The 27,366-nt window shown below is 32.8% G+C and overlaps 4 protein-coding genes across 7 annotated transcripts; 3 read left to right on the top strand and 1 right to left on the bottom strand.

Annotated features, from left to right (window-relative positions):
- The first annotated feature begins 410 nt into the window (after positions 1-410).
- On the top strand, positions 411-7,340 carry LOC109799647 (Nucleotide-diphospho-sugar transferases superfamily protein). 3 transcript variants are annotated; one of them, XM_020360248.3, is made up of 14 exons: positions 421-632; positions 1,626-1,681; positions 1,762-1,936; positions 2,314-2,415; positions 2,655-2,726; positions 3,074-3,190; positions 3,305-3,382; positions 3,655-3,717; positions 3,824-3,920; positions 4,899-4,977; positions 5,052-5,263; positions 6,013-6,158; positions 6,644-6,766; positions 6,903-7,340. In XM_020360248.3, exons 1-14 carry the CDS (start codon positions 549-551, stop codon positions 7,062-7,064), a joined length of 1,566 nt encoding a protein of 521 aa, XP_020215837.1. In that variant the 5' UTR covers positions 421-548; the 3' UTR covers positions 7,065-7,340. The 3 variants fall into 3 exon arrangements, with proteins under 3 accessions (XP_082925168.1, XP_020215837.1, XP_082925167.1); XM_083069042.1 differs by lacking the exons at positions 6,644-6,766; positions 6,903-7,340 and adding an exon at positions 6,250-6,637 and having other exon boundaries at positions 411-632; XM_083069041.1 differs by lacking the exon at positions 1,626-1,681 and having other exon boundaries at positions 474-632.
- Positions 7,341-8,272: 932 nt separating this feature from the next.
- Positions 8,273-10,600, top strand: LOC109799641 (senescence/dehydration-associated protein At3g51250). The gene is made up of 5 exons (XM_020360241.3): positions 8,273-8,836; positions 9,271-9,401; positions 9,499-9,665; positions 9,763-9,847; positions 10,306-10,600. The coding sequence occupies exons 1-5, from the start codon at positions 8,273-8,275 to the stop codon at positions 10,472-10,474; spliced, it is 1,116 nt and encodes a 371-aa protein (XP_020215830.1). The 3' UTR covers positions 10,475-10,600.
- A 583-nt stretch (positions 10,601-11,183) lies between these two features.
- On the top strand, positions 11,184-15,335 carry LOC109799736 (initiator tRNA phosphoribosyl transferase family protein). 2 transcript variants are annotated; one of them, XM_020360359.3, is made up of 7 exons: positions 11,184-11,598; positions 11,676-11,797; positions 12,398-13,061; positions 13,325-13,419; positions 13,513-13,621; positions 14,221-14,280; positions 14,919-15,335. In XM_020360359.3, exons 1-7 carry the CDS (start codon positions 11,307-11,309, stop codon positions 15,140-15,142), a joined length of 1,566 nt encoding a protein of 521 aa, XP_020215948.1. In that variant the 5' UTR covers positions 11,184-11,306; the 3' UTR covers positions 15,143-15,335. The 2 variants fall into 2 exon arrangements, with proteins under 2 accessions (XP_020215948.1, XP_020215947.1); XM_020360358.3 differs by having other exon boundaries at positions 11,189-11,598; positions 13,319-13,419.
- Positions 15,336-17,259: 1,924 nt separating this feature from the next.
- On the bottom strand, positions 17,260-26,438 carry LOC109799395 (putative protein phosphatase 2C 6). The gene is made up of 4 exons (XM_020359941.3): positions 25,509-26,438; positions 22,882-23,169; positions 22,281-22,386; positions 17,260-17,861 (listed from the first exon to the last, which is right to left on the bottom strand). The coding sequence occupies exons 1-4, from the start codon at positions 26,118-26,120 to the stop codon at positions 17,539-17,541; spliced, it is 1,329 nt and encodes a 442-aa protein (XP_020215530.1). The 5' UTR covers positions 26,121-26,438; the 3' UTR covers positions 17,260-17,538.
- Positions 26,439-27,366: the final 928 nt, after the last annotated feature.

Raw genomic sequence — 27,366 nt, 5'->3', positions numbered from 1 at the left:
TGGATTGAAGTTTAACTTCACACTATTAAAATATTTTAATACAAACTAACAATTGTTATATAAGAAAATATAGAATTAATCATGCTAAAAATATCATAATGTTAAATTTAAAATATGTTAAAATAATTTTTTTTATAAGAACAAAAATGAAAATGAAATATTTTTTTATAAATTAAAATTAACTAAATTTAACTTTATTTTTTAGTTAAAAAATAATTTTTTGAAGAAATTAATATAACATAATTTTTATGACTTATACATTAATTAACTCATAAAAAATAATTGTATTTTTATTATTTTTGTTTTATTATAAATATATTTAGAAAAGTTTATGAAGTAAAGAACCCTAAAAATATAATATTTGGACATGAGGATTGAGGAATGATGAGTGATAGCGATGATGGTATTTTGAATTTAAATTAAATTTGAGCTGCTATCCTTGAGAGTTAAGTTTCTTTAGCTCTGTTGTTTTCTTTTCTCTCTCTCTCAATGTTGTAAGTTGTTCATCTCCTCTTGAGGCAAATACGTTTCCTTCAGAGAGAGAGAACATGGCAATGTCTTCCTTCGATTTCTTACTCTTCTCTCTCAGCAGAGCTTTTTGTGCTCCTATTGCCGTTTTCTTTCAGATCCAGGTTTTCTACTTCTCTCTTTTTTATCCACCTTTCAGGGGTATTTTCGTCCAATTCTTCAATTACACCGCCATTGCTCTCAGTTCTCTTTACTTGGTCTTCCCGGTTATTACTTTGTTGCTCTTCGATTCGTCAACATATATTAATGTTTTTTTTTCTTTCCCAGCACAATGTGAACTTGTTGCTTTTCACTTTTCAGTATTCTGTGCCAAAACTTTTTCTGCTTGGTTACGATAGAGAATTATGCCTTTTTGTGTATTGTTTTTCTGTGGTTACGGTGAAAAGGTAGATTAAAGTGGCGATGTCTGAGTCAAGTAGTTCCCGAAAGTGTTTTTGGTTTAGCAAATTGGGGCAATTGGAGTTCTTGAATTTGAATTTCTTTATGTTCTGGGTTGCTGTTGATTCCGTTTTCTGCTTCCCGGGAGAGGGTTGAATGGTTTGGTTTTAGCTTGGAAAAGTGACCTAGTTTAACTTGATAGGATGTGGATGGAATTCAACTATAGTTCTAACTCTAAGCGTGAGATTTATCTGTGCAATCTCTATTTTCTCTGTGGAATATTTTTCACATTTTATTTAGTGGAAATATCAGCTTGTGGAATGCTTCCCACCTGTCATTTTCACAGATTTGACATCCATAGTCCCTTTAGTTGGGATATCCCGGTGTAGGCTTTAAATCCACATGTAGAAAAGTTCTACATTGTTGATAGGGTTTTTTCCTTGAGCTGCATATAAAGCTCTTGTTGTGAAATTCCATGTTTGTTGAATGAAGTGGAATCAATGAAGGGGGTAATGGAACCTTCAGTGTCAGCATATGGTCCGTGAGTATTAGTGGCAGTGTTAAATATGATAATATAGCTCTTGCATTTCATTATTGCAGGATAATTGTTTATATAAGTTTCCTTGCAATGAAATCTTTCTTAGAGTTCCTCCTGAATTTTTAAGGGGAAAATCCTGATACCAATGAATGAAAACCTGAGTTTTATGTTTGCTCTTCAGGGATGTTTAATTTGCTTAATACTTGCTCTTGGGTGGGCTTGTGCTGCTTATGTCAGGTAGTCATTGATGTCAAACAGCTTGGAAATATTTTCATTGTCGCATTTGCAAGAAATTTACAGTTTTTTTCCCCTCACAGGAACAGAGAGATCAAACAAATGAAGGATTGTATGAAGATGGGCAATAGCTTTTCTTTCCTTTGTCATGACATTAATGAACTTGAGCACTCCTATCAGGTCAATCTTCCAAGAGTAACAGTGATTATGCCCCTAAAAGGGTTTGGAGAACATAATCTCCATAACTGGAGGAGTCAGGTGAGAACTTGTGGAACACATGCCCCTGGAATTTATTTAAGGTTTTTTTTTTTTTTTTGGTTTCTCTGTGTTGCTTTTTTAGTTTTTTCTTGAATGATATGCTATAACTAGGAAAATTGAAATTTATTTGAATCTTGTACAATTTTATGCATTTTACATACTTTCTCTTGCATTTTCCTAGATTTGTAATTTAAATTGTATGATTTCTTGGCATTGTGGTTGTACTATTAGTTATTCATTTTTGCTGCATAGTAAATAATATTTGGTTGTAATTTTTAATAACTTTTCAGGAGCACTTGAAGTTTATTTGTTAACTACTAACCATTGTTGCTCAATTTTATGTTATTTTTATGTGATTCTGTTCTTTTTAAACGCAGATAACATCTCTATATGGTGGCCCTATAGAATTTCTTTTTGTGGTAGAAAGTACAGATGATCCTGCTTACCATGCTGTATCACGGCTTATAGAAGAATTTGAGGTATAAATAAGCCCACAAGTTCTCTCTCATGTTTATGTTTTTCTTTTCTTTTCCTTTCCACATTCATGTCTGTAATTATTTGATATTAAGTTTTACTGCCTTAAACTCCATAGTCCTTTCAATTATTGCTTTCGACCTGCTGCCCTGTTGGAGCTAGTTGTTCTGTGTTTTGGGCTTTATTCGTTAATGCTGTCTGCACCTCATTCACACTAAATTTGATGTCTGTTTGTTATATGCAGGATGATGTTGAGGCTAAGGTTGTTGTAGCTGGTTTGTCAACAACTTGCAGTCAAAAAATTCACAATCAATTGGTACGGAATTTGGTTGACATATATTTTGATAGTTTTTTTTATTTTTTTTTCAAATACAAAATTTAGCTTTAGGCCATGCTATACTCAGAACTTATCCTTATCTTCCTTATATTTATTTGAAGTCAGTCTAAGTCTATGTTGAAAATGGTGATGTTTCTAGTTGTTGGAAAGCATCTCCTCTACATAACACTTGCTAGGCAAATAGTAATACATTTGTGAAAGACTTGTGTTAACTTATGGACATCAAAATTTTGGGTCATTTTCATCCTTGTTGATTTCCTAGATTGTCCTTGCTAGATGTATTTCACAAATTTCACAAGTGTTACATAGCATTAACATCTGGGCAGGTTGGAGTGGAGACAATGCATAAAGATAGCAAATATGTATTGTTTTTGGATGATGATGTTAGGCTACATCCTGGATCAATTGGAGCACTCACTCGTGAGATGGAAAAGAACCCCGAGGTCTAACTTAAAATTTGTTTATTGTTATTCTTTTTAAGTGTTTAATTAGAATAATTATGATTTCACTTCTCTGAATTATTTTATTAGGGTCTTAACTGCTTTGATGCTTAACAGATATTTATTCAAACCGGATATCCTCTTGATCTGCCATCTGGAAGCCTGGGGAGTTATTGCATCTATGAATACCATATGGTACACAAGCTCCTCTGGCTTTATACCTTCAATCTCTGCACCACATGTTTGTTATAAAATTGTGTTTTCTTTTATTTTCCATTTGGTACAAAATATATAAAACCTTCAAATGAAACTTTGCTAATTGATTTTACTTTAATTTAAGAATTTATTAAATAACTCTTCATTTAGGTTTTTCTTAAATCATAATATATGACAAGATTTAATTATAACAGTTTAATATTATTTTTACTTTTATAATTAATAATAATATTATTATTATTATTTCACAGCCTTGTTCAATGGGCTTTGCAACTGGTGGAAAAACATTTTTTCTGTGGGGAGGGTGCATGATGGTAAGTAGCTTTTACCTTTTATTTATTTATTTTTATTATTTTTTTTTTCCCCCTTAGTTGATGCTTTGAGGAAAACTTATGTTTTAACTATTTATCTTTTCTCCAGATGCATGCTGATGACTTTAGGCAAGATCGTTATGGTGTAGTCTCAGGACTTAAAGATGGTGGATATTCTGATGACATGACACTTGCAGCCATATCAGGTACATTGTTGGTTCTCTTATCAAATGATTTTTATATACCCTTCGTCATCATATATAACAACTTTATCTGTATTGGTCATTGAAAATTATGATTAATTGAAAATTGATCCATGGAGGAGCTAATTCTTTGTCTTCATATACAACAACTTTATCTGTATTGGACATTTGACAAATGTAAGAGTAGTTTCTTGTACTTTTTTGATGCTCGTTTATGCCCAATTTGCAGAAAACTTACGTCGTGTGGAAGTATTTTACTTTTGGGTAATATTTTCTTAATTAAATTCATTGTGCAAGAGACTGCTCCACTCACACATGTGTTTGTGTATATATATATATATATATATATATAGGATTTGACTCTTCTAAAGTGAGGGTGTGCACTTTAGAAGATAAAGGGCACTCTTACAATTGTTGATTATAAAATCAACTATTATGATTTCTGATAAAATTAAATTCTTGCAAAATAAAATTTAAAATTAATTATAATATCAAACTTTGTTTTTTTAATCAATGGTTATTATTGCACTTTATTCTCTCACTTTAGAGGAGCTAGATCCATATTCATGAAAAAATTTCTCAATAAAATTTTCTTCTTTGATTTTTTTGACTTTTTAAGGAAAGGCAATGGGCTTCTAGTAATTCAACTAGGACAGACTATTTTTTTTCCTTAATGGTTTTCTACTTTTCCCCGTAGCATTTCGTTCCTATTTTTTGTGTTTGTTCATTGCTATTGAAATTATAAGGAGAAGTTGGAAAAGAATGAAAAAAGAGAATGTGTGTGTGTATTTCATTAATAAGATTGTGAAGTTTTCTATTAACTACTAACTATTAACATTCCTATTTATAATAATAATATAGGCCAAATAGTACTGTTGTGAATTTTATTACTAGCCCAGCTAAATAAGACTACTAAACAAGAAGTCTCCTAAAAGAATAAGAATCCTAATATTCTAACAACTATTATAATGTATCATACAGGGGCTCACAAAAGGCTCATTACTTCTCCTCCAGTTGCCGTATTTCCTCACCCCCTTGCAAGTGATCTTAATTTTGGAAGGTTTGTGATTATTTCTCATCTTAAATTTTCTTTGCATATTTGATGCTTTAATTTTTTTTTTTTAACATGTGTAGATATTGGAATTACTTGAGGAAACAAACATTTGTTTTGGAGTCATATACAACAAGTGTTAATTGGGTGATGAATCGTGCATTGTTTACTACCCACTGCTATTTGTCATGGGGATTTGTAGCCCCATATCTTATGGCGATGATTCATGTTGCTGCAGCATTAAGATTTTACAGTAAAGAGTTCTCACCTGAAGAAATGACATACACTTCTGGTGGTGAGCACACTACTTTTCTTTTCTAGGTAGGTTGTTAGTGTGTTGATTCATGGATAAAAATTGGCAGGGTTCTGATGCTGAATCAGGGTTATTGTTCAACTTATTTGCAGTGTTAGAAGCCCTCTACTCATCAGCATGTGTGAAATTTATTCATGTTATATAGAATTTAAAATACTTATTATATAAGCACTTTATAAGAACCAGAGGGAAAAAGGTACTGTGTGCTTCTATATATTTTTTGAAAATAAAATTATTTTTCCGAGGGAGAGAAAAAAGTAACTGCAAGCTGTTTAAAAAACAATAGCGAGTGAATTGTGGGGAGAATCAGAGAAGGTTTGTATAAACTGGGGTTAAAATTCTCTAATAGAAAAATGGGCACCAAAAGGGGATATCCCTTTTATTATTAGTATAGATGCTATTTATTTTATGATTTCATTATCTTCTAACTTCTGTGGGATATTATATAAACATACAAACCAGGCTTGTATGTTTACTGCTATCTTATGGTATGGATTATCTTTTTCAATAATGCAATGGGATGATATGAAATTTAAATCCAACCATAACATTCTTTTTCCCATTGTTATATGTTGCATTTTCGCTGGTGACATTTCCATATTTACAATGAATAGACAAGACTTGTCAAAAAGTAAACACAAACGGGTGAACTGCATTATTGATTGAGATGATTTTTTCCATTAAGCTTTACATTATTAGTTCTTGCATTTTGATAAGTGGCTTTTTTCCAGGGTTATCATTGGTGACCTTCCTAGCCATATGCACTCTTGTTGAACTTCTTTCAATGTGGAACTTGACACGGATAGAAGTCCAACTGTGCAATATGTTGTCTCCAGAGGCACCACAACTCTCTCTTGCTTCCTATAATTGGTGTCTTGTAAGTATTTTTCGGTTTTTTTTTTTTTAATGTTTTGGAAAGACTTGAGAGGTATTGTTTATCCTGAATGTCTTGTACATTTTTACTGTAGAGTTGAGTTCCTTTGAGTAAATCTTTATCCACCAGCCTGGTATGCCAATTAAATTGTGTAGGTAATGATGATAATTCAAGGGAAACAATGTAGTATTTTATGACTCAACAAATTCTAAAAATTGATAAAAAGAACAAGTATAATTTTAAGTTGAATCAAACTTAAAGCATGAATAATTGATGTAGGTCTGCCGCATAAAGAATTGACATAAACATGTTGAACATTAAGATCGAGTATAAAATAGAAAGTAATGCATGGTTTTGCGACTTGCAACTATATGTTAGAAAAATTTATACTTGGGGATATGAATGTAATATTATGATATTCAGGATGTGAAATATTAAACAGGCTTGCTACTAGTCGGTAAAGTTAGAAAGTGACTTCTTTTGAACAGGTGTTCATCGCAATGCTGGTGGATAACTTTCTGTACCCTGTTTCTGCATTTCGCTCTCATTTTTCTCAATCTATCAATTGGTCTGGTATTCGGTACTATTTGAAAGATGGAAAAATTAGCAAGGTAAGTTGGTTTAGGCTTTATGTCATCTGTGAGTTCCTTATTGGGGGAGAATCTTGTTTTGTATAAGAAAAGATGAACTTCTGCAGCTGTTTTCTTAACCAGAATATATTCCCATTTCTTTTTAATTGTTTTGCAGATTGAAAGAACTCCAAGAAGCAAGGATATGGGTCCCGTTTTCACAGATTTGGGAGGAAAACATTTATACGGAAAGAAAGGGATGCCTACTAGAGGGTCATTCCTCAGTTCTTTGTCCAGAAGTTTGGCACAATGGCATCAGCCCAAGAAATTTGATAACTAGGAACAAGCTTCATGCAGCCATCAAATTGTCTCGCTCGGGAAGCATGGATGTTGGTAGATCAAATTGATCTCAATTATTGTTTGGTGCATTCATGATTGATTGTTTTAGAGTGTGATAGGAATTGTAGTTCCATTTTTTCATTGCCCATTCAATCCATGAGTTTTCAGCCCAAATCTTTTCCCTTGGGTTGATTTTGTAATTGTAACTGTTCAATGATTTAATTTATGGTATACAGTGATCATGAATTGCAGATTCTACAGGTACCGATTCACATTATTTCCGTCACCTCTTTGAATATAATTCTTTTTACTGAGTCACTTGATTTTATGTTGATACAACATTTAATGATGTATTACTTCGTTAACAATTACATGAAAAGTTACAAAATTATCAAATAAAACTTAAAATAACAGTATATTGAACTGAAATTAAAAGAAACCTCACATTGTGAAATGGTGAAATGTTGAAAGAAAAGAAACAACTAGAACCTTGAACTGCCTAATATTCCTAACAATTAGTGCCTTGCAAAAGGAAAGAAGTGAGGGCAAAATTGCATGGTGAAAATTTCAATGTATACTCAACAAATAAAATATTAAATAATGCACAGGTTATTAAAAAAAAAGTCTTTGATTTCACACTGGGGGCAAGCTGTAACCTGTAATGCTATTGCACGTTTTTCAATAAGGTCTCTATATTTTCCATGAAATATATTCCACCGAAAGTCATATCACCTTAACACCAACTATCTGGAACGATGTTTTTTAAAATGAATTTAGGGTCCTTTTTAAAATTATCAAAACTTTGTAGTTTTGAAATGAGTATTTTTCTATGCAAATAATTTGTATTACTGATAACCTTAATAGCAAGAATTTTATGCATTGATAATATAAAAGTTTTATAGTAATCACAAATTAGTTTATATAATAATTAAATTAATGTTTACAATAATTATTTTGTAAGATACTCCATAACACTACATAAAAATTAAACTCTGATTTTAAATCATCACAATGATTGCAAAAAATAAAGACCTAGTCTACTATTTTTTATCAAAACTACTTAGTTTGATAATGTTAGAGGGAAGCTAAAAGGTCATCAGGAACAGAATAAAGCAACGAACAAAGGAATCCACAGCAACGAAGACTTTCCCCATTGCCTTTATCTCGATTAATATAGCTCCCAAGAAAGACAAAGCACTCAAACCGGTGATGGGGTGCTGCTTCCGTGGCTCCACAACTATGCCATCCATGGAATCCTCCATACCTCTTAGTGTTGGAGAATACTCAGCACTCAAACAAGAAGTTCTCATACAAATACCAACATGTAAAGTTTATCTGATGGATGAAGGAGAAGCTCTTGAACTGGCTCAAGGTCAGTTCATGATCATCAAAACCTTGGAAGAGAATGTGTCTCTGGCTACAATCATAAAAGTAGGAGATGATCTTCAATGGCCTTTGACAAAGGATGAGCCAGTAGTGAAGCTTGATGCTCTCCATTACCTGTTTTCTTTGCCTGTGAAAGATGGTGAGCCTCTCAGCTATGGTGTGACCTTTTCAGAAGCTAGTTTCGGAAGTTTGAGTTTGCTGGACTCTTTTTTAAAGGACCACTCTTGCTTTTCTGGCTTGAAATTGAGCAAGAAGAACAATCTAGATTGGAGGGAGTTTGCTCCAAAGGTTGATGATTACAACCATTTTCTGGCTAAGGCAATTGCTGGAGGGACTGGTCAGATTGTGAAGGGCATCTTCATCTGCAGCAATGCTTACACCAATAAGGTTTTGTTCTCTTGTTAAATTACTAGAGCCATTCAGTGTTTTCCCTATGCTATTTACTTTTTATGGTGTGATGCTCAAACCTTCAAATTTCTTGTGGCTAGAAGTGTCTGACTGTGACAGAAAGACTGATAAAGAGGAGTATTAGCATCGAACTTTTTCAAACATTTATTATTGTTTAAAATTTACTGAAAATTACAAGATCAAAATTGAAACTCTTAAAAAAGATATGAGACTCACAAAATTATGATTTTCAATGAATTTCAAGTACTGATAATGTATTAAAAAAGAGTACGTCACAAATTGTATTACTAGTATTTTCGACCTAATAATGTTGAACAAAATGAAAAAAGAAAGAATGAAAAACAACTAAAAATCTATTTGTAAAGTATACCACTAAATTTTGGCTAAAACTTGATTGGTGGAAAAATCACCAGGTCCAGAAAGGAGGAGAAACGATCCTAAATAGTTCTGCAGGTGAGAAAAATTGTATTGTGGCTAGGGAAAGCATGAGCAACACCACTTCCAGTGCCTCAAAGAAGAACAAGATCAATAAAAACCTCAAACGGTATTCAAAGAGTGACTAGAAACATAAATCACAATTTACTTGGTGCACTTGTGAATGAGTAACTATTAATTGTGTTTTGTATTTGCATATATACTAGAGTGAGGAAGCTGTCCAAGATGACAGAAAAGCTAAGTAAATCTTTGCTTAATGGTGTTGGTATAGTTAGTGGGTCACTAATGGCTCCTGTGGTTAAATCCCAACAAGGAAGGGCATTCCTAAAGATGCTTCCTGGGGAGGTGCTGTTGGCTTCTCTTGATGCAGTCAGTGAGTAAAACCAAGTCAAACAAAACTTTATAACATTGCTTTTGTTTCTAATAACCCGCAACATCATCACTTCTTTGTTTCTTCTCTAATGCTACAGACAAGGTTATCGATGCAGCTGAAGCTGCTGAAAAACAAACTCTTTCTGCCACCTCCAAAGCTGCATCAAGCATGGTATCTAACAGGTAAAGGACGTTTGACTCGCTGAACAATATAGCAGAAATTTATAGTTGGATCTCATTACCACTTGATGCATTAAAATGAACTGCACCTAATTCAAATAATTGATTCCACTTTTCCCTTGAATCCAATCAAATGCAAACTATATATAGGCATTTACTGTGGCATATCCTTTGGTAGTTGGTATAACTCGTGTGTCAGTGTGTCACTAACAGTGCAACATGATTCACAGATAATTTCATCTTTTAAGCATTTGATTAGGAATTTAATTTTCAAACTAGTATATATGAAAAAAAACTCTATTAAAAGATGTCAAATCCTTAAATAAATCTCCATATACCAAAACTCTCATGTGGTCAAAACAAGGGTTAGAAAAAATAAAGTGTTGTTAGTAACAAAATTGCATTATATATTAATATGTAAGTTTTAGAATTTGATTTGATACATGATCCTTGGGCAACAGGTTTGGAGAAAGCGCAGGGGAAGCTACTGAGCATGTGTTTGCAACTGCAGGACATGCTGCTAACACTGCTTGGAATGTCTTTAAGATACGAAAGGCCTTCACTCCAGCTTCTTCAGCAACCAATGGAGTCCTGAAAAATGCTGCCAAGATTCCAAGTTCTAAATATTAAAATCCAATCAAGTTGCTTTGTACTTGTTTCTCAAAGGTGTGGTGTGGACACTATGTTGTGGAGGAATTAGTACCTGTTTTAATCACATCATACTTTTATCTTTAATATCATCAAGCTTTCCTTTCCTGTCTGATGTTTATTAAGTGAAATAGAGATCTCCAATTTTTCTAGAAATGGAGATTTACGCGTGAAAAAATGGATTCTTCTGTTGCATCCTTCCGTTTTAACCCGTTGACTAGCCATAATTGAAGTTTTCAATCGTGTTATCTCGACATGTTTTTATTTATTTATTATTTTTTTATAACTATTTAATTTTATTATATTATGTCATTTTATTTTTGTGTTAGAGTTCATTTTATTATTTAATATACAAGATCTAGATAAGATAGTAATATGAATTTTAATCCTAGACTTATATTTGATATTATTATATATAATTATATATATAAATAGTCACTTTAATTTTTTATATATTAATTAGTATATAAAATAAGTATAAAAATAACTAATAGATATATTATTAAAAATATAAAAATAAAAGGTAAATATTTTAAGGATTTAATGGTAATGCACCTTAGTGTAATTTTTTTTTTCTCAATCAGTAATATATTATTATTTATATAAATTTTAAGATAATTATTATAAAAATTAATAAAATAATAAAAGATGATTTATAATTGAAAACACATTTAAAACTGTTTTACACTGTTAAACGATATTAATTAAGAAAAAGCAACAATGGGTGATGATTTCATTTTTTCCTTTTTGCGAACAAGTGGAGACAAGACAAGATTCGATTGTGTTAGAGGATCCATAGGTGAGAGAAGTAGTTATGGATGCAGAGGAAGAAGGAGCAAAGCAAAGCATTTACAAGGCAGCGAGAAGCATAAAGCGAAGAGACAACAGTTTGTATAACGCACTGAGATCGATATACGAGGACTCGATCTTCGTCTCTGAAATCTCAGAGCTATGGCCGCAGCTCCCTCTCCTCGGCAACCTCCGCTGCGGCCTCTGGTACTCCCGCCGCTTCCACACCACCTGTTACTTCAAATCCACCGACGGCCACACCAACAACTGCTCCTTCACCACCGCACGCCTCAACCTCCACGTCGCCCAACTCGCCGGTACGCTTCCTTTTCATTCACACTCTTCAAAGACGTAACCTTTCTGCTGATTTTTCATCTGGGTCGGTGCTTGCTAGGGCAGAAGGGTGGCTGCATCATCGTTGATTCCACTCGGAGAGGAAAGCGCTTCCCTGATAGCATGTCCAAAACTATACCCATCTGGACCTGTGTTTTCAATCGTGCCATTAGGGACTTTCGTGTGAGTGCATGCCTTTTCACTTTTCATTATTGCTAAGCTAAATACAATTTTCGTCTTTCATCTTATATTAATTGCTACTTTTCTCAGTTAGGGATGTTAGTTTCTTGACAATTGCCTATATGATGAGGCACATCTCACTTTGTTTGTCATATGTCACCCTGTTTAACATGATACAATGGTGAAAAAAAATCAACTTTGTCTAATGGAAACAGACAATTTAATATTTGTTTGGGTAATGTTATTCAAAAGCACTTCTAAGAGAGGAAAAAAAAAAGTTTCACTACAAGTTAAAATCATTAACTTATTCATAAGCTAATTTTTACGAACTCTCCTATAAGTTTTTCCAAAAATCTTACTTTTAACTTGTACATTAGTTGATTTTAACTTTAAAAACTTATTTTGGTTTTCCTTCATATTTTTTTTCTCCCGAAAGTACTTCCAGAACAGTTTATCAAATATGCCCTTAAACTTAACAAACCAAACTGAATAAAAAATAAGATGAGAGATCAAAACTGTTTTTTTAGCCAATATTATTGCTTATATTAAATTGTTAATGTTCCAGCTATGTGATTGATTGATTGCTTTGTCTTCATAAAATAGGATTCTAATGGTTGTCATGAAAGTGCTCTTGATTGGGATTGCTCCTTGCATCTTTCCCTGTGGGTTTCCCAAACCGAAAGAGCTTCCATTGAGGAGCGGTTAGAGGAATGGACTCTGCTACTGAAAGCAAGTGGGGCTGATATTGCTTCCCTTGCTGCTTGCTTGAGGAAACCGTTGCGCCCTCTCTGGATTTCACAGAAGACTGTCATATGGTTAAATGAAGTACCTCACCATGAATCTTGGGACTTCACACCCATCATTCTTGTGTCGGCATCTTCATCAGTTGGCATAAGCCAACACAGGACTACATCTGAGTTCAGCTGGAATTACATACCAGGTGCTGGAGATGACGAAGAAAGCTGGGCTAGGGGCTTATCTCCTGGGCTTTTCTGGAAACATGTATATGATCTTATAAACTCAGGTCCTGATGTGTGTAACCAGAAGGTTGCGGATATGGTTGAAAAGAGTAGAGTATCCCGTGCTTATAGGGGAGAAAATGTGCCACAGGTCACAGTTAAATCCCTTAAGTCAGCCTCTCTTTCACATGAAGAATCATCGGTGACTTATGATGCTTCAAATGTTGTAATTGACAACGAGTCTTCGGAAGATTTTGGAATATCTTGGTTGGGTTCAACTAATTTGGCAGTTGGCACGGCTCAAGCTGGTATGCTTTAGTTAATTGATGGCATCTTATAATCCTTTGGTGCATTTCTTTTGAGGATGCCATGTTGTTTTGAGTTTATAATCACATTTTTTTGAAAGCAGATGGTCTGTAAAATGGAAATAGGTTGGTAAATTTATAGTACATTCATACTTTGGTTGCCTTTTTGTCAAGTCTGTTTTTGATAAGCAGCATCATTGAGCATAGTTTCTTCTACAAAAAAGTTATCTGGCTATGTTCAGCGACCATGTTTGGTGCAGCTGCAGATGCTACTGATGTTGATTGCATATTGAATTGTGATAAGGAGTCCATCTCTGTCTGTCTTCCCAGTGATGACTCATATTTGCATCTTCCAATGGTGGTTAGTATAAGTGAAAGGAACTCTTGCTTTTAGTATTACTGTTATTTTTTTTTTGTGTGGAACTTTTTGCTCATTTTAATCTTTGATGGCCAGACTTCAAAGTTTGATCGATTCTGTTTATTAAATAATCTTCCTAAAGCGGTGAGCTTTGCAAAGTTCAATCTCAGCCGGGGAAAAAGACTTCTAGTTTGTTGTAATAATGGTAATGGCTCTAAACTGAAGTACCCTTTGTCTACTTTGTTTATTTATTAAGTAAGTAGATTATGATTTGTGTGAAACCAAATGACATGTATTCATTCACTTTGGTCTGTTTATAGATTGAAAACAGTTCAATTGTCATTGATAGCACTGTCTCTATAGCAGTCCCATCCCCAGCAGTTTTTAAGCATTTCAATTACTCCCCTTCCCTCATCAAAAGAGAGTAAAAACAAGTTTTGCCATTGTAAATCTTCATCTAGGATTCTTGGAATTCTTTATCCAAATTACCATGTTTGTCTTTTATTTAGTAACTTTCTCCAAACATGAGGATCTTGGACACCCATGTATGGTTTATCTTCTGTTTTCGTGTATCTATGATATTTTCCTGCATACAAAGCACCTTAACAATGTGTTCAGTTATGTTCAGAAGTCACTACCCTTTCAACTTTTATTGTTGTATCCTTATTTCTTCTATCTAACTCTTATCATTTTGAATCTCTGGGGTTCCTTTCCTTAATCCTTCTAAAACATTCTGGTAGTGTAAAAGCAAATTATTGTGTGTTGTACCAAACAACTAATATGTTATTTTTCTTGGCTTTTCAGGGGAAGATATTAGTGTATGTGTTTGTTTAGCAATCTTGATGTCATTATTTGATGAAAAAGGTACGCATATCTATATGTGTATGTGTATATTTCACATTGTTATTGTTACAAAAGATTAATTAAGAAACCCATCTCTGACATACTATAGAATCAACACATCAAAATGTTGCATATTCATCATATCCATTTTCAAGGATACTTGTTAGAATCAATGTAAAATTGATGTTTTTAAACACATCAAATTTGAGAGGAAGAAAGAGAGGAGGAGGAGTTGGAGTTGGGGCGAAGACATTTTCATATTTTTTACTGAAATACTGAAAAATTGACTGTCAAATAGAGTAAATAACCTCATAGGATGTTGAAGTAAATTACGTCATAATTCTACCTCTAATGTAGGCATTCCATTTCTTTATAAAGCATTTTTACTTAATTTTGTTTCCATTACATGTCCATCATGGTGAAACTCGCAAAGTCATTAGGCTTAAATTGGTTCTGGAATAAGTAGGCATGATGTTCCAAGCAATATTTAAGAGAGTATATTTGATAGCAATAGATAAGTCCAGGTGAAGTTAATTGCTCAAAATAGGTTTTTCTGTGCATGTATATTCTTGAATATTGAAAGCTTTGATGCTTTATGAAGATCATGGTTAATTCTATCACTTATCATCTGTCTCTGTTGTTTGCGCCTATTTTTTAAGGTACGTTTGATGATGGAAAATCCTTCAGTGCAACACAAGCCACTAAATGGGATATGAAGCGAAGGCTTGTATATGTATGCAAGTTTGCAACAGATGCTCGACCATCCAGAGGAAATTTGAGGCAAGTTTTTAACTTCCTGATTGGTGGAAAATGCGACCATCATCTGGACACAGTAAGAGACGAGAAATTGGAATTGGAATTGCAAGAACACGTTAATGAATAAATACTTTGGTCATTCCTTAAACTTTTCAAACTTTATACCCTTGATTTCTTTTTTTATAAGTATTTATAAAGAATTTATCTGAACGTGATCTAAAAATGTAACTTTAGCTTTTAGGTTGATGAGTTGATGAACAATGTATTTGGGCAATTGGGCTCATTTATTCTCTGTTGGTATCCGATTCTATTCTTTATTAGTTTTTTTGTGTTTGAGATGTTCAATAAATTAGATGCTTGTTAAACAATTTTGCGTTGGTGTTAGACATCATATAACGATTGTTGAGATCTGTAGTTCACTGTAATCTAACACCTTTGTTTTTTTATTAATTATTTAACAGAGCTAGAGGAGGAGTATAATAGAATTAATCTTTATTTTTCTTTAAATTCTGCAAAAAAAAGTTACAGAAATTAAAGGACGAGCGGGAAATAAAAACAAAATGAAAGAGGCAGATTAAACAAATATAAAAGTACGTAGTACTTCAATCTCACTAGATATTCTTAAATTAAGTATACACAATTTTTAGGCAATTTTATTTTTAAGTTTTTAAATAATAAAAAATAATATTAAAAATTAATTATCCTTATAAATATAAATTTGAGACTTTAAGATTTAAAGATTAAGTATAATATCAGTTAATCTAATTAATATTAATAATTAAATATTTTTATTAAATAAAATATAGAATCATGAAATATTTCGATTCCCTTATAGATAAAAGGGATTGAATTTTTTGGTTTACTCGATTTTTATCCAAATTTATCCTTATAATTACTTTTTTTTACATATTACAAATTTTGTATTCTTTTCTATAAGTTTTATTTTATAATTATCTATATTTTTAATAATTATTTATTATTATATAATTTTATTATTTATCATATTTTAAAAACAATCACAATACACAAATTACGAGATATAATATAGATATGAATTTTTAAAACTTTCTGTCTAGAAATAAATAATGTATATTATAAAGTAGGTGTCTATTGACACCTAAAAAAAAAGTACTATCTATATTATAAGTTGAATGACCTATGTATGTCTTGGTCTTTGCGTGTCTCATGTTTTGATTCTTTTGAAATCTGTATCCCTAAAATAAAAAAATGAAAAAAGAAAAATATGATTACTCTCAAGACCAGATTAATTCATATTTTGACTTATACTAGGCTTCTAATCCCTACTTAATTCTAACATCTGATATAGACATCAATCATGTAAAGATATAAATAATATGATAATCAAATTATATGATGCTTTCATACTAGAGAAGCAATGAATTTTTCCGTTATATTGCAAAACAAACAACATGCATATGATCACTTGATCGGAATAAAGATGACATCAAATCAAATTGTTAAAGTCTCATAATTATATATTTCTTTTGTAATTAACATGTGTTAGAATACAAACAAGTTTTATATCAATAAAATAAGAAAAGAAATAACAATTTATAAAACACATATATACTCGAATAATTAAAAAGTTTTTTAAGTGATGATCAAAAATAAAACCGTAAGAACTTAAATACAAAACAGATAATATCTCATAATTGTAAAATCTTAAAGTACTTTTATCTTATATGTAACAATCCACCATGTGTCCTAAACTTATAACACAAGCAGCAACAAAAAAGAGCAATATCTATCTAAGGGTAACATTAAATAAAAGTTAGGTACTCAATATTTAATATATATATATATATATATATAAAGGAGGATTATGAACTTATGAAATTTATATATATTACTCAGAATTTACTTTGTATATTTCAATCCTCTCTAGACCAACTCTCACACAATTATCACAACTCTAACTTCCACCACAATAAACCTACAACAACAAAATAATGAAAAATACAATACTTAATTATGTTTATAACAATAAACATAATTAAGAAAACATAGTGTGATACCGTATGTTGAAATCAAAGAAAAGAAAAATGAAAGTATTGAATGAATGCAATGAAATGGAATAAAATCCATAATCTTTTATTCCATTTCTTTCAATAAAAACAATTCAAACAATAATAATTTGATGGCATTGCATTTTGTTTTCCGCCGTCTCATCTTTCTTTAATCCACACATAACCGTTCAGGAATCAGGACCAAATGGAAAATAAATAAAATAAAATGAGTACTGATCTAAACTTCATTATAACAAACATGGCCCTAGCTAGTTTCACTTGTCATGAAGCAAATTCTTTTTGCCAATAAACTCTGTACAACAGGTTAGGAGAAACACAAGCTGATGTGATACCATGTAACAATGGGGTCATCAGAAAAAAAAAAAAAAAAAAAAAAAAAAAAAGAAGAAAGGTTTGTTTGTAGATCAACTCTACAACTTGATTATCGTCTCTTTGCCCTTCTCAAGATTGAAAAAAATTTAAGAGAATCAGATTCTTAGGAAATTAAAGAAGGCCTTTGCTGACGTTTTCTCTTTGATTTCAGATCAACAACTATGATTGAAATGTTATCTTTACTATTTCTACCATATGCAATTTCAGTCAGGCTGTCAGCAACAACTTGTGCAGGAGACTTTTCCTCCATTGACAAAGATCTGCGGCGCCTTCTAAGAATGTGGCGTGCCACTTCCCCAACTTCTTCATTGGTCATTACATCCCAAAGTCCATCACTTGCTAAAATTAAGCACTCATCCTCGTCAGTTCTGGCTGTAAAAGTTATCTCTGGCACTGGAATAATCCATGGTCTCAAGTACCGATCACCTGAAACATTATCATTAAGGTAAATACAGGACTAGTTATAGACTTCTTTCAAAGATGTCCAAATCCTAATTCAACTTGGAAGACTGTCTATAGTTTCTACAACAGAAGAAAAGAATAAACACAAAGTTTGCATAGAAACTACACGCATGTAGCCTATATAATCCAGTGTTATGAATACCAAAATACGTTTTTACAATAAATGACCTGAATCTTTGTATGTACACAAACAATTTTAGATCTTGATGTTGCTTCTCTATTTACATATAGAACAAGTTTTCAAAGTAAATGCAAATGTTATCGCTGGAGTTTTTATAATAAAGATAAAATAAGTGATTCATAAGAAATTCAAACTAGGTCAAGCCAACCTGCTTTACAACCATTGACTTCACTCATTTGATAACTCTAACTTCAACAAAGCGCACATATCATAGGAAGAGGACAACACTGATGATTGATGTATTTGATTATGCTTTAAGGGTGATTTATATTAGATTTTGTCTCTTCAAATTATATGGAAGGTTATTGACATTTGTCAGACATATTTTGTATTATATTTTGGATTTTATATTTGTTAGACTTATTTCATAATGATATTTTTAATTGTATAGTTATAAGTATTAATATAGGTATTCATAATGGATGAAAAATGTATTGATATAGGTAAAAATTCAAAATACACAACGAAAATACATTTCTCTTGTGTAATTTGAAGTCATACATAATGAAAAATGTTTTTGTTATGTTTGGAGTTCAACAAAAATGTAATTTCATCAATGATATTTTTAATACATTATTTGTTGTATAAACAGTTTAGAAATTTTCAATTAAGTTTTTAAATTAATTTAATTTATAATTAGGTCCTTCATCTTTTTACATTTTTATAATTTAATCCTCAATGATAGAAATTTATTTACAATCCATGAAATTTCATAAAATGTTCTTGATATATATGGACCATGACACAAAATAATAATCTAATATAGTTGTCCAAATATATATAAATAGATAAAGAACCTAATTACAAATTTCTTTTTAAGTTAAAAATCTAATTGAAATTTTGAAAATAGTTCTGAAAGCAAAGGATATATTAAACCTAAAATAAAATTCCACAAAAAGATAGATTGTGAACTTAACAAACACGAGTGTGAGAACAACTGTTCCGGAATCTGACTCGTTTAACAATGCTCTATTTTATACTAGGCTTACATGAGTCAACTAGGCCCATATGTCAAGCCCTACCTCCAACTCACCTACTTATGTTTAAAGAGAATAGAGTATCATGCTCTTAAAATTCTAATCCTTTAATCATCATATCACACACCCCCCCCCCCCCCCAGCTCCTATGTTTAACAACTCTCGTGCTAGTAAAAGAACTAAATATTAAAGTAAAAGTTTTAAACAATCCAGCCAAAATTTAATATGATTATTGGATGAGTCACGAGAACTATTCATCGATCCAAAAGTCAATAACAATGCCGACTCAACTCAATGTACCTAAAGTTCAGGAAATGTGAAAATAATTCTGACTAACAAGGAATATAGCTACAGTTTGTCCCATTAGAAAGGAAAGTGAACATAATGATTAACTCTATTGCAGCAGTCTGAGGGTAAGCCTCTTGTTGTCTAACTTTCATGCAGCAAATAAGTTTAGCATTAAGAAGCTAATAATATTTATTCTATCAGGTAGATTGGGACAAAACTAATGATAAGAATGTAGGTGCTAGAGTCCCGTTTAGTGTGTGTTTGGTTTAAATTTTTAACGTGATTTATTTTATCACGCCAAAACTACTAGGTGTAGCTTTCGCATCATGATCATTATTTTATGATTCAATTTACGTTTTGGACTTGTGTTCAAACACGTACTTAATAAGCCGGCCTTTTAGATTGGATCTTTCTCGTGAGTACTAACAGTAGGAGAAAACAATGACATTTATATGTCCCAAAACCCAGAACCTAAGAATCAATCATTAGTGTCTAGGTTTAGTCTCTGTAGAATATTGCGAAATGGCAATATATAGACGAGACATTATTGAATTTAGTCAGCAAATTCCAAATTGCGGCAGTTATTATCTTGCGCAATTCAAACTTGTGATGGGGACATCTTCAGGCTAATTGATGATAATTATTTCTAACTCAACCATGGAAGACCATATAATGCAAAGATTTGTGTAAACCAGTTATCCAGTAGAAGAACCCTAACGGGAAAGACCGACAAAAATTGGGAGCTTCTTAATCATAAAATTATTGCTATAATTGAAAATATATTGACAGAATTTTGTTCAAACGTGTATCTACTTATACCAATGCATATGAGTTGTGAATGTAACTTAAATCTTAGATTCAAAAGAAGACTCTCAAGAACAAAGTTTATCTTGTTAGATGATTGGTAAAGTTAGATTATATAAACATTCAAACCATGATCGAACATTTGATTACCTTCAAAGGAATGTTAATCAGCTGACAAAGGTAGAAATGAAAAAAGAAAGGATGATGAATTACAAATTCTTTGGCTACTCACTTCTCTGCCTAATAGTTGGGAGTTGGATAGTTATCATGGATTAACACTATTAGATGAAAGGCTAACATGGATGCTGTAACAGACAGTTTGCTAAATAATGAGTCAAGATGAAAGGAAAAAAGGCTTAATGAATCAATCTAAGCCAATCTTGTTGAAAATTGAGGAAGGGTGAGCAATACAGCCGAGGTCATGGGAAATCGGTTAGGATGATAAATCAATTTGATGCTTGCAAATGCGAACATAGTAGAAGAAGCATGATTGTTGCTAATGGGAAAAAAACACATCATGATGAGAAAGATATGCAAAGGAGAGACAAATGTTACTAAGGATGCAACCAAAGAATTATAACATAGACCATTAATAAGAGAGTGATAATGGTTTGGAAATAACCCCCCCTCTTCCAGCCCCAAAAAAAGACATCATTTTTCAAATGTAAAGGGGTTGCTACTTACATTCTATAAAGACTACCTACCAAGCAAACAACATAGAAGATCCTTCAAAGACCAGAAAGAAGAAACCAAATTTTGGAATTTGTCCATTCAAAGGTTTGCTTAAAGCACGAAAAGTTCTTTGATGGTGCCCACTATTTTGATACCTTAGTTGATAACTAGTCTAAGAAGGTATGTATGTATCCATTAAAGACGGAAATTATTCAAGCTTTCGAAGTTATTTTTGGTTCAACCTTACTTTTTTCTTAGAAGCTTGATCAATTATAGACTACTCATAAAATAGATTAAGTCTGCCAAATTTTACGCAATTAAAAAATTAATACTTCAAACATATGATATAATATTTGAAGTATAAGTAAATAATTGCTATCGAATTACATATCCGAGAATGTCTAAATTATGTAAAATTGTATACATCTCAACACAATGGATCACATGAGTCAATGATTAGATTTATCAAATTCATTTATGATAAAAAAAAATTACTAGAGGTATCATTTATTAAGACAATATTTGATTCAATTTTTTTTTCTTAAAAGTTACCTTAAAAATAAGTTTCAAAATAAGAGCTTTAGAATCAAAGTAGAAGTTGTTTAACCGAGAAAAAAAGGAGAAGACATGAGAAGGAGGAGTGAGAGAGAACAGTAAGAAAGAGAGCGGGAGGAGAGAGAACATAGCAGAGATAGAACAAGGTGAGAAAGTGAGAGAGCTGGGACAGAGAGAAGAAAAGCCAAATGTTATTTTAAAAGTTCCTTTTTCAAAAAGCTACGTTTTTTTTTTTATAAAAGTTATTCTAGTTAATTTTTAAGAAATTTTCAAAAATTGTGTTTACCCAGCATCTCATTTTAAAGATTAAAAAAAAAAGTATAAAAAAACTGAATGAAACACCACCCAAGTTTTAATAGCTGGTGTATAAATAACTTATAGTTTAGATGCCTTTTATTTAATTCTCGATAGATGCATTTTCCCGTTGTCATCACTTACCAGCTTCCTCAATTAGTGTGTTATCTAACGACACGACACCCAACCTCGGACCATTTCCAAGTAACAGGACAAATTAGAAGGTTTTCAACACGTGCTCAGTTCTCCTTATTTAACTCTCTCACATGTCCCTTATCAGGCAGCTAATGCAACGAGTTTCTGTATCTACACGTTTTTTTTCTTTCTTTTAATGACTTATTTATGGTGACACTAGAAAGGAGATTATCATTGTACAGGAGCATAGATTATTACAATAATCACAGGGTTCACATGATCCAAATCATTTTGGGAACAATCCCTAATTACTAGACGATTATAGTCGTTTGCATCGTTTATTGCCTCATAGCAAGAGATTATTGGCCATATTATTGTTGAAAGGAACTTGGTGCCTTAATCAATAGTTCAAAAGAAGAAATCATGTCGCGCAATGTCTTAAAACCTAAGATTGGATATGAAGATAAATCAAGGTACCTATGGCCCTGGACATGGCAAGAACACCAAACACCCTAGCTCCATTCCAGTTTATGACTTTTCCTCCACCTCCTTCAATTCTCAAGAGTTCATCTTGTCTATCCGGCTGTACAAACAAGGACAATGGTATCTCAATTCCGTTAATGAAATTAAAACGAGGGAGTACAAAATACCTTTAATAACATAATTTAATTATAATATTATATATTTTATACAAAAACTTAAAAATCAATATATACAATTTTTTAAAGATGTATTTTAGAGTTACCCTCCTTACATCCGTCCCTTGTTTCGAACATGGCTGCATAGGCGAGTTTTTTCTTTTTTATTTTCAAAGATCCCTTCTCATTAGTTACAATTATCTGAAAATTTCCAAAGCAGTACAGGTGAACTGCTTTTATCTTTTTATTTACGCATTAGTTGACAATAAACTTGTCTTCCATACACATGAAAATTAAAGAATGCATGACAGAAAAAGATAATTTGGCATTATCTGTTGCATAATTTTCCATTTTCAAGAAACCTTAAACGAAACACATGACCATATATGGTCGAAGTTAAATCAAAGTACGAAGATATGTGGGTAATGACTAGACCTTACCTTCTGATCCACTGTTAGGGGGATTGTTTGTGTCCTGCGGCAAAGAACTACCCTTGAGTCGCCGCAGTTGGATGTAATAATTTGGCAACCAGATAGAACCACTACAGAGGCAGTAGATCCTACCATTTCTGGTGCAACTGTGTCAGATAGGATTTCATTGTCAGTCCTGTCAAAACTGTTAGCAAATACGGTTTCCCATCTTCTCTGCCATTCAGCTGCACTTGCCATTTCTCGGTCCCACTCCTCTGCTATAACATCGTGCATTCGCTTGGCACAAAACTTAGCCACCTAGGATGAAATTACCACATATGTTAGGAGTATGGTAAACTACCACGATATGCTCATGGTAAACTACTGATCTTTATTTAACCAAATCAAACGAATCCAGTTGAACAAATTATCACAACATTTTAAGTTTATCCTTATTTAAAGTCAAATTTTACTGTCATATATCAATTGTAGAGATATTAGAAAAGTTTGCTAGTCATGAAGGGTTAAAAAAATAAATACTTAACAATTTGTAATGAGTCCTGTATTAATGACGACGTTCAAATATTTCTAGAAGGGATCTTATAAAAAGGGTATGAGAGAGTGTTAACTTCATCTGGACGGCCAGATACTTCCTGGCTAGATTTTTGTGTTTATGAATACCAAATTTGACATGCGTTCGACTAGAATCAAAGATCACACACAACACAACTCACCTGTTTCCCATACACTTCAAATACAAAATAACGATATGGCTACACCACAGAGTAGCATACAAAGATACTAGAGAATTGTAGAGAATAGAGATGATGCTTTCCGTGATTCAGAGTTTGAAATACATAAAAACGGGTGCAGTTAAATGACCTTTTGTTGACAGTTCCATAGTAGACGTTTACTTTTTTTATTTAAAGATTAGTCCTAAACGTCACATATGATACGATGATCGGCTTCATGTAACTAAACAACACCAAAGGTGTTTCGAGAATGACAATATTCTGGTGAAAAAGAATCCCTAAAATTAAAATGAAAAATTGTTAACTAAAGCATGAATCTTATCTGCAGAGAAGTGTGGATAGCATAAATCTTTCTTCGATAAGAAAGTTCCACATAAACTTTATTTGTTCGGTACCCAACACACAAAATCGTTTTATACATTCGAAGAATAATGTTTTCAACAATTGAGATTAAATCTAGTGACATAAACGATTGTGTTATGCCATTTATTATAATATATATTGGAAATTGGCATTCAGAAGAACATAATATTTTTATGAATAAAGCAGACTAACAACGATCATCATCAGTCAGACCCAACATACTAATATGCCAAAAGTAGTGCCAAGGCGCATAATGAGCGTAGGTCCCACTTACTCACACATGAACAATACACCTTTTCTTTTCGACAAAAAGCTAATCCTTCCATCCTCGTGGCCCAACCTTTCCCCTCCGATCCACCCTCGTTCTCCCTAAGTAGGGTACCGGTGTATGCGAGTTGAATTGGACTCGGTTTAGATGAATTTGCAATCTAATTCATTTAATGAAAATATAAGTAAATTCTAATTAACTTGCCCTTATTTAATATTATAATTTTAAAAGTATTCCTTATATTAAAGTCTAACATACTTTCATTTAATATTTTAGAATGTGTAGAATAAGAGTAATTTCTGAATATAATAATTGTCAATAGTTTTATATGAGAGAAGAAATAAAAGTAATTAAAACTATATCCATTTTCATATACAAGACTCGAGTATTTAATTCATAAGAAGTATAAAAAAAATAATTAATTTAGATGATAATATTAAAATTTTCATATATATATATATATATATATATATATATATATATATATATATATTAAACTTGGTTTTATAAGACTTCTCTTTCTTAATTAATGTGTATATCGTAATCAACTAAAATGCATATTTTTAAAGAATTTATAATTAATATATCATATAATTAATGTTGTCAATATATCTTAGTTAAATTTAATAAATAAATACGTTTAAAAAAAAACTAGAGAAAAATATTAACTAGTGTCTTTAGAGTCTCATCAAAAAAATTAAGCAATAATTTTTTTAATAAAAGCGTAATAGTTCCCTTCACATGATTTTCAATGCATGTTTTAAATAATTTGTTAAAAAAACACCGGACCTTTTTTGTAACAGAATGTTTTTGTTTTCTAGAATCGAATACTCACCCAAACCCAACTCTTTGAAAACCTTGGAATGGCAGCGGCACAAGGTGATGATTTGTCTGTGATAGAAACCACGTCAGATCTCAGTCACGCTAACTAATCCCATTCTTAATTAGTACAAGTATCTGTCCTAGAAGAGAAAAGGGCCACGCCCCTATTATGCACGGTCTATTTACACGTGTCACACCAAAATGAAAAGCACCGTGAATTTATCTCTCTCCGTATGGACCACTCTGCCTATAACACGTGGCCGTTCTAGGCAACGCACCCACCAACCACATTCCCAGTATAATTCATTCCGATACCATTTTTACAGAAAAATAGCAATAAAAACATTCATACTAATTATAAAATTAATCTTTGCGTAGTCACAATCTTTCAAACTTGAGTATATAATTATAATTTATAAATAAATAATTGAAAGAAGGAGATGTAACCGTACCTGAGAGCCACCGTGGCCGTCGTAAACGCCGAAGAAATGAAGTGGAGCGATCTCACAGGAGGATCTGGAGCCGGGAGCCGTACAACCGCCGACATGATAACAGGTGCGAGACATGAATCCCGGAATAACAGCGACGGCGTCCTCCATCTCCTTCCGCCTCCCAATCACCGAAGTGTGTCCCCAACTCACTCCCTTGTTAGTCCTTCCGACGCACTTGTCCCTGGGCGGCGGCGCGAGAGCCGCGACGGGAGGAATCTCGCCGGAGCCGCTGCTGATGGAGGAAATGTCGCCGGAGCTGGTGAGGTTGCGGAAATCGTCGGTGGAGGAAATGGCGGAGCCGGAACTGGTGGAGGCGAACTCGGAGTGGAATCGTTCGAGTTGCTCGTCCTCCTCCATCGCAAACGGTGTCGTGGTTGAGAGAGCAGACAGAGAAGAGGGGGGAAGAAAAAGAAGCGAGGAGGCGATAAAAGGAGCAGAAAGGAGAGGCGAGACAGCGACACGTGTGAGGAAAATGTAAGTTTTGTTGATGGCACACGCATCTATTGTGAATTGTGAGTGGAGAAAGGAAAAAAAGAGAGAGGCACGAACTGCGTCTCCACCTGTCCCCTCCATTGATCTTCCTTCCACACGTTTCTTTTCCTCATCACGCCTCCTTTTTCATCCTCTGCTTCGTGCAGCCCTGCACCCGCTTTCTCAATTACTCCTTTTTCACTCTATGACCTGTGTGATTGGACCGTCCTTATAGTACCACGCTGGATTCGGCTGCACTAGATTCCTCCCCCTCTGTGTATGTGACGTGTAGGAACCTAGGTACGTAAGCAACGGTACTCTGTCTTTTATAGTTTTATTAGAGAAACGCCAGGTGGCGCTTTGTATTAGTTTAGGGGCCTACTCGTTTGGTAAAATTTGACGTGTGAATTAGTTGAACTTAAACGACGATTCCAATTCCTTTTCTTTTTAGAGGTAAATTTTATATGATTTGACTAGCTGCGACAAAGGAATTGGTACCTACAGCCTACAGGTGTTCACTCCTTTCAAGTTAAACCAAAACACCAAGAACGCGTGGATGAATGAATGGCTTTTCATTCAATGTACTATGATGAATCCTTGGATTAGTATTTAATTAAAATTAAGTAGAAAAAGTAATACAGTACTATTGAATATTGATGATGAAAGAGGTTTAAAATTACTTGAAGCCAGGTAGGAGGTATCTGCTTTTGTGATAACACGTGGGTGGAAGGCAGCAACGCCAATGAAGTGCAGTGAATGATTGATTGGTGCTTTCCACGAGTCTTGGGGTGGGAGAGGGAAACCCCCCAAGACAAGGACCTCGAAGGCAGAGATTCCATTCCCTCCCTCTCCAATGACGGATATACCCCTCACCCCTCACCCCTTATCATTTTCTTTTTCAAATAATGCTCCATCATCATATCGTGGGACGACACACAGACCTTGGATCTGTGTCAACCCATGCCTTTTTTAACCCATAATCATTTTCAATATTACTACTTTCTGACCAATATTATCAACTAATAATGTCTCACTCTCACACAACTCAATTACCTTCTTCCATCAATATTTATCAGATTAAATAATTATTACTAGCTAAAACACTAGAGCCTGATTTTCATATATGCAAATAATTTATACAAGTTAATAAAAAAAATTTATCATATTATTCTTTACATTACTAGTAGATATTATTTTCTCAAAAATCAGCATACACTTTTCTTTTTCAAAGCACAAAAAAAAAACTGTATATTTTTTAAATGGATTAATTTGTAACTACTTTTTTATTCATGCAATATTATGGGAAAATATTTTTCGTAATAATGAATATTGTCGCAACATCTGTCGC

Source organism: Cajanus cajan, chromosome 2, assembly GCF_000230855.2.
Source record: "Cajanus cajan strain Asha chromosome 2, NIPB_CcT2T_4, whole genome shotgun sequence".
NCBI lineage: Eukaryota > Viridiplantae > Streptophyta > Magnoliopsida > Fabales > Fabaceae > Cajanus > Cajanus cajan.
The sequence above is the reverse complement of the archived record's forward strand: the minus strand, read 5'-3'. Positions and strand labels throughout refer to the sequence as shown.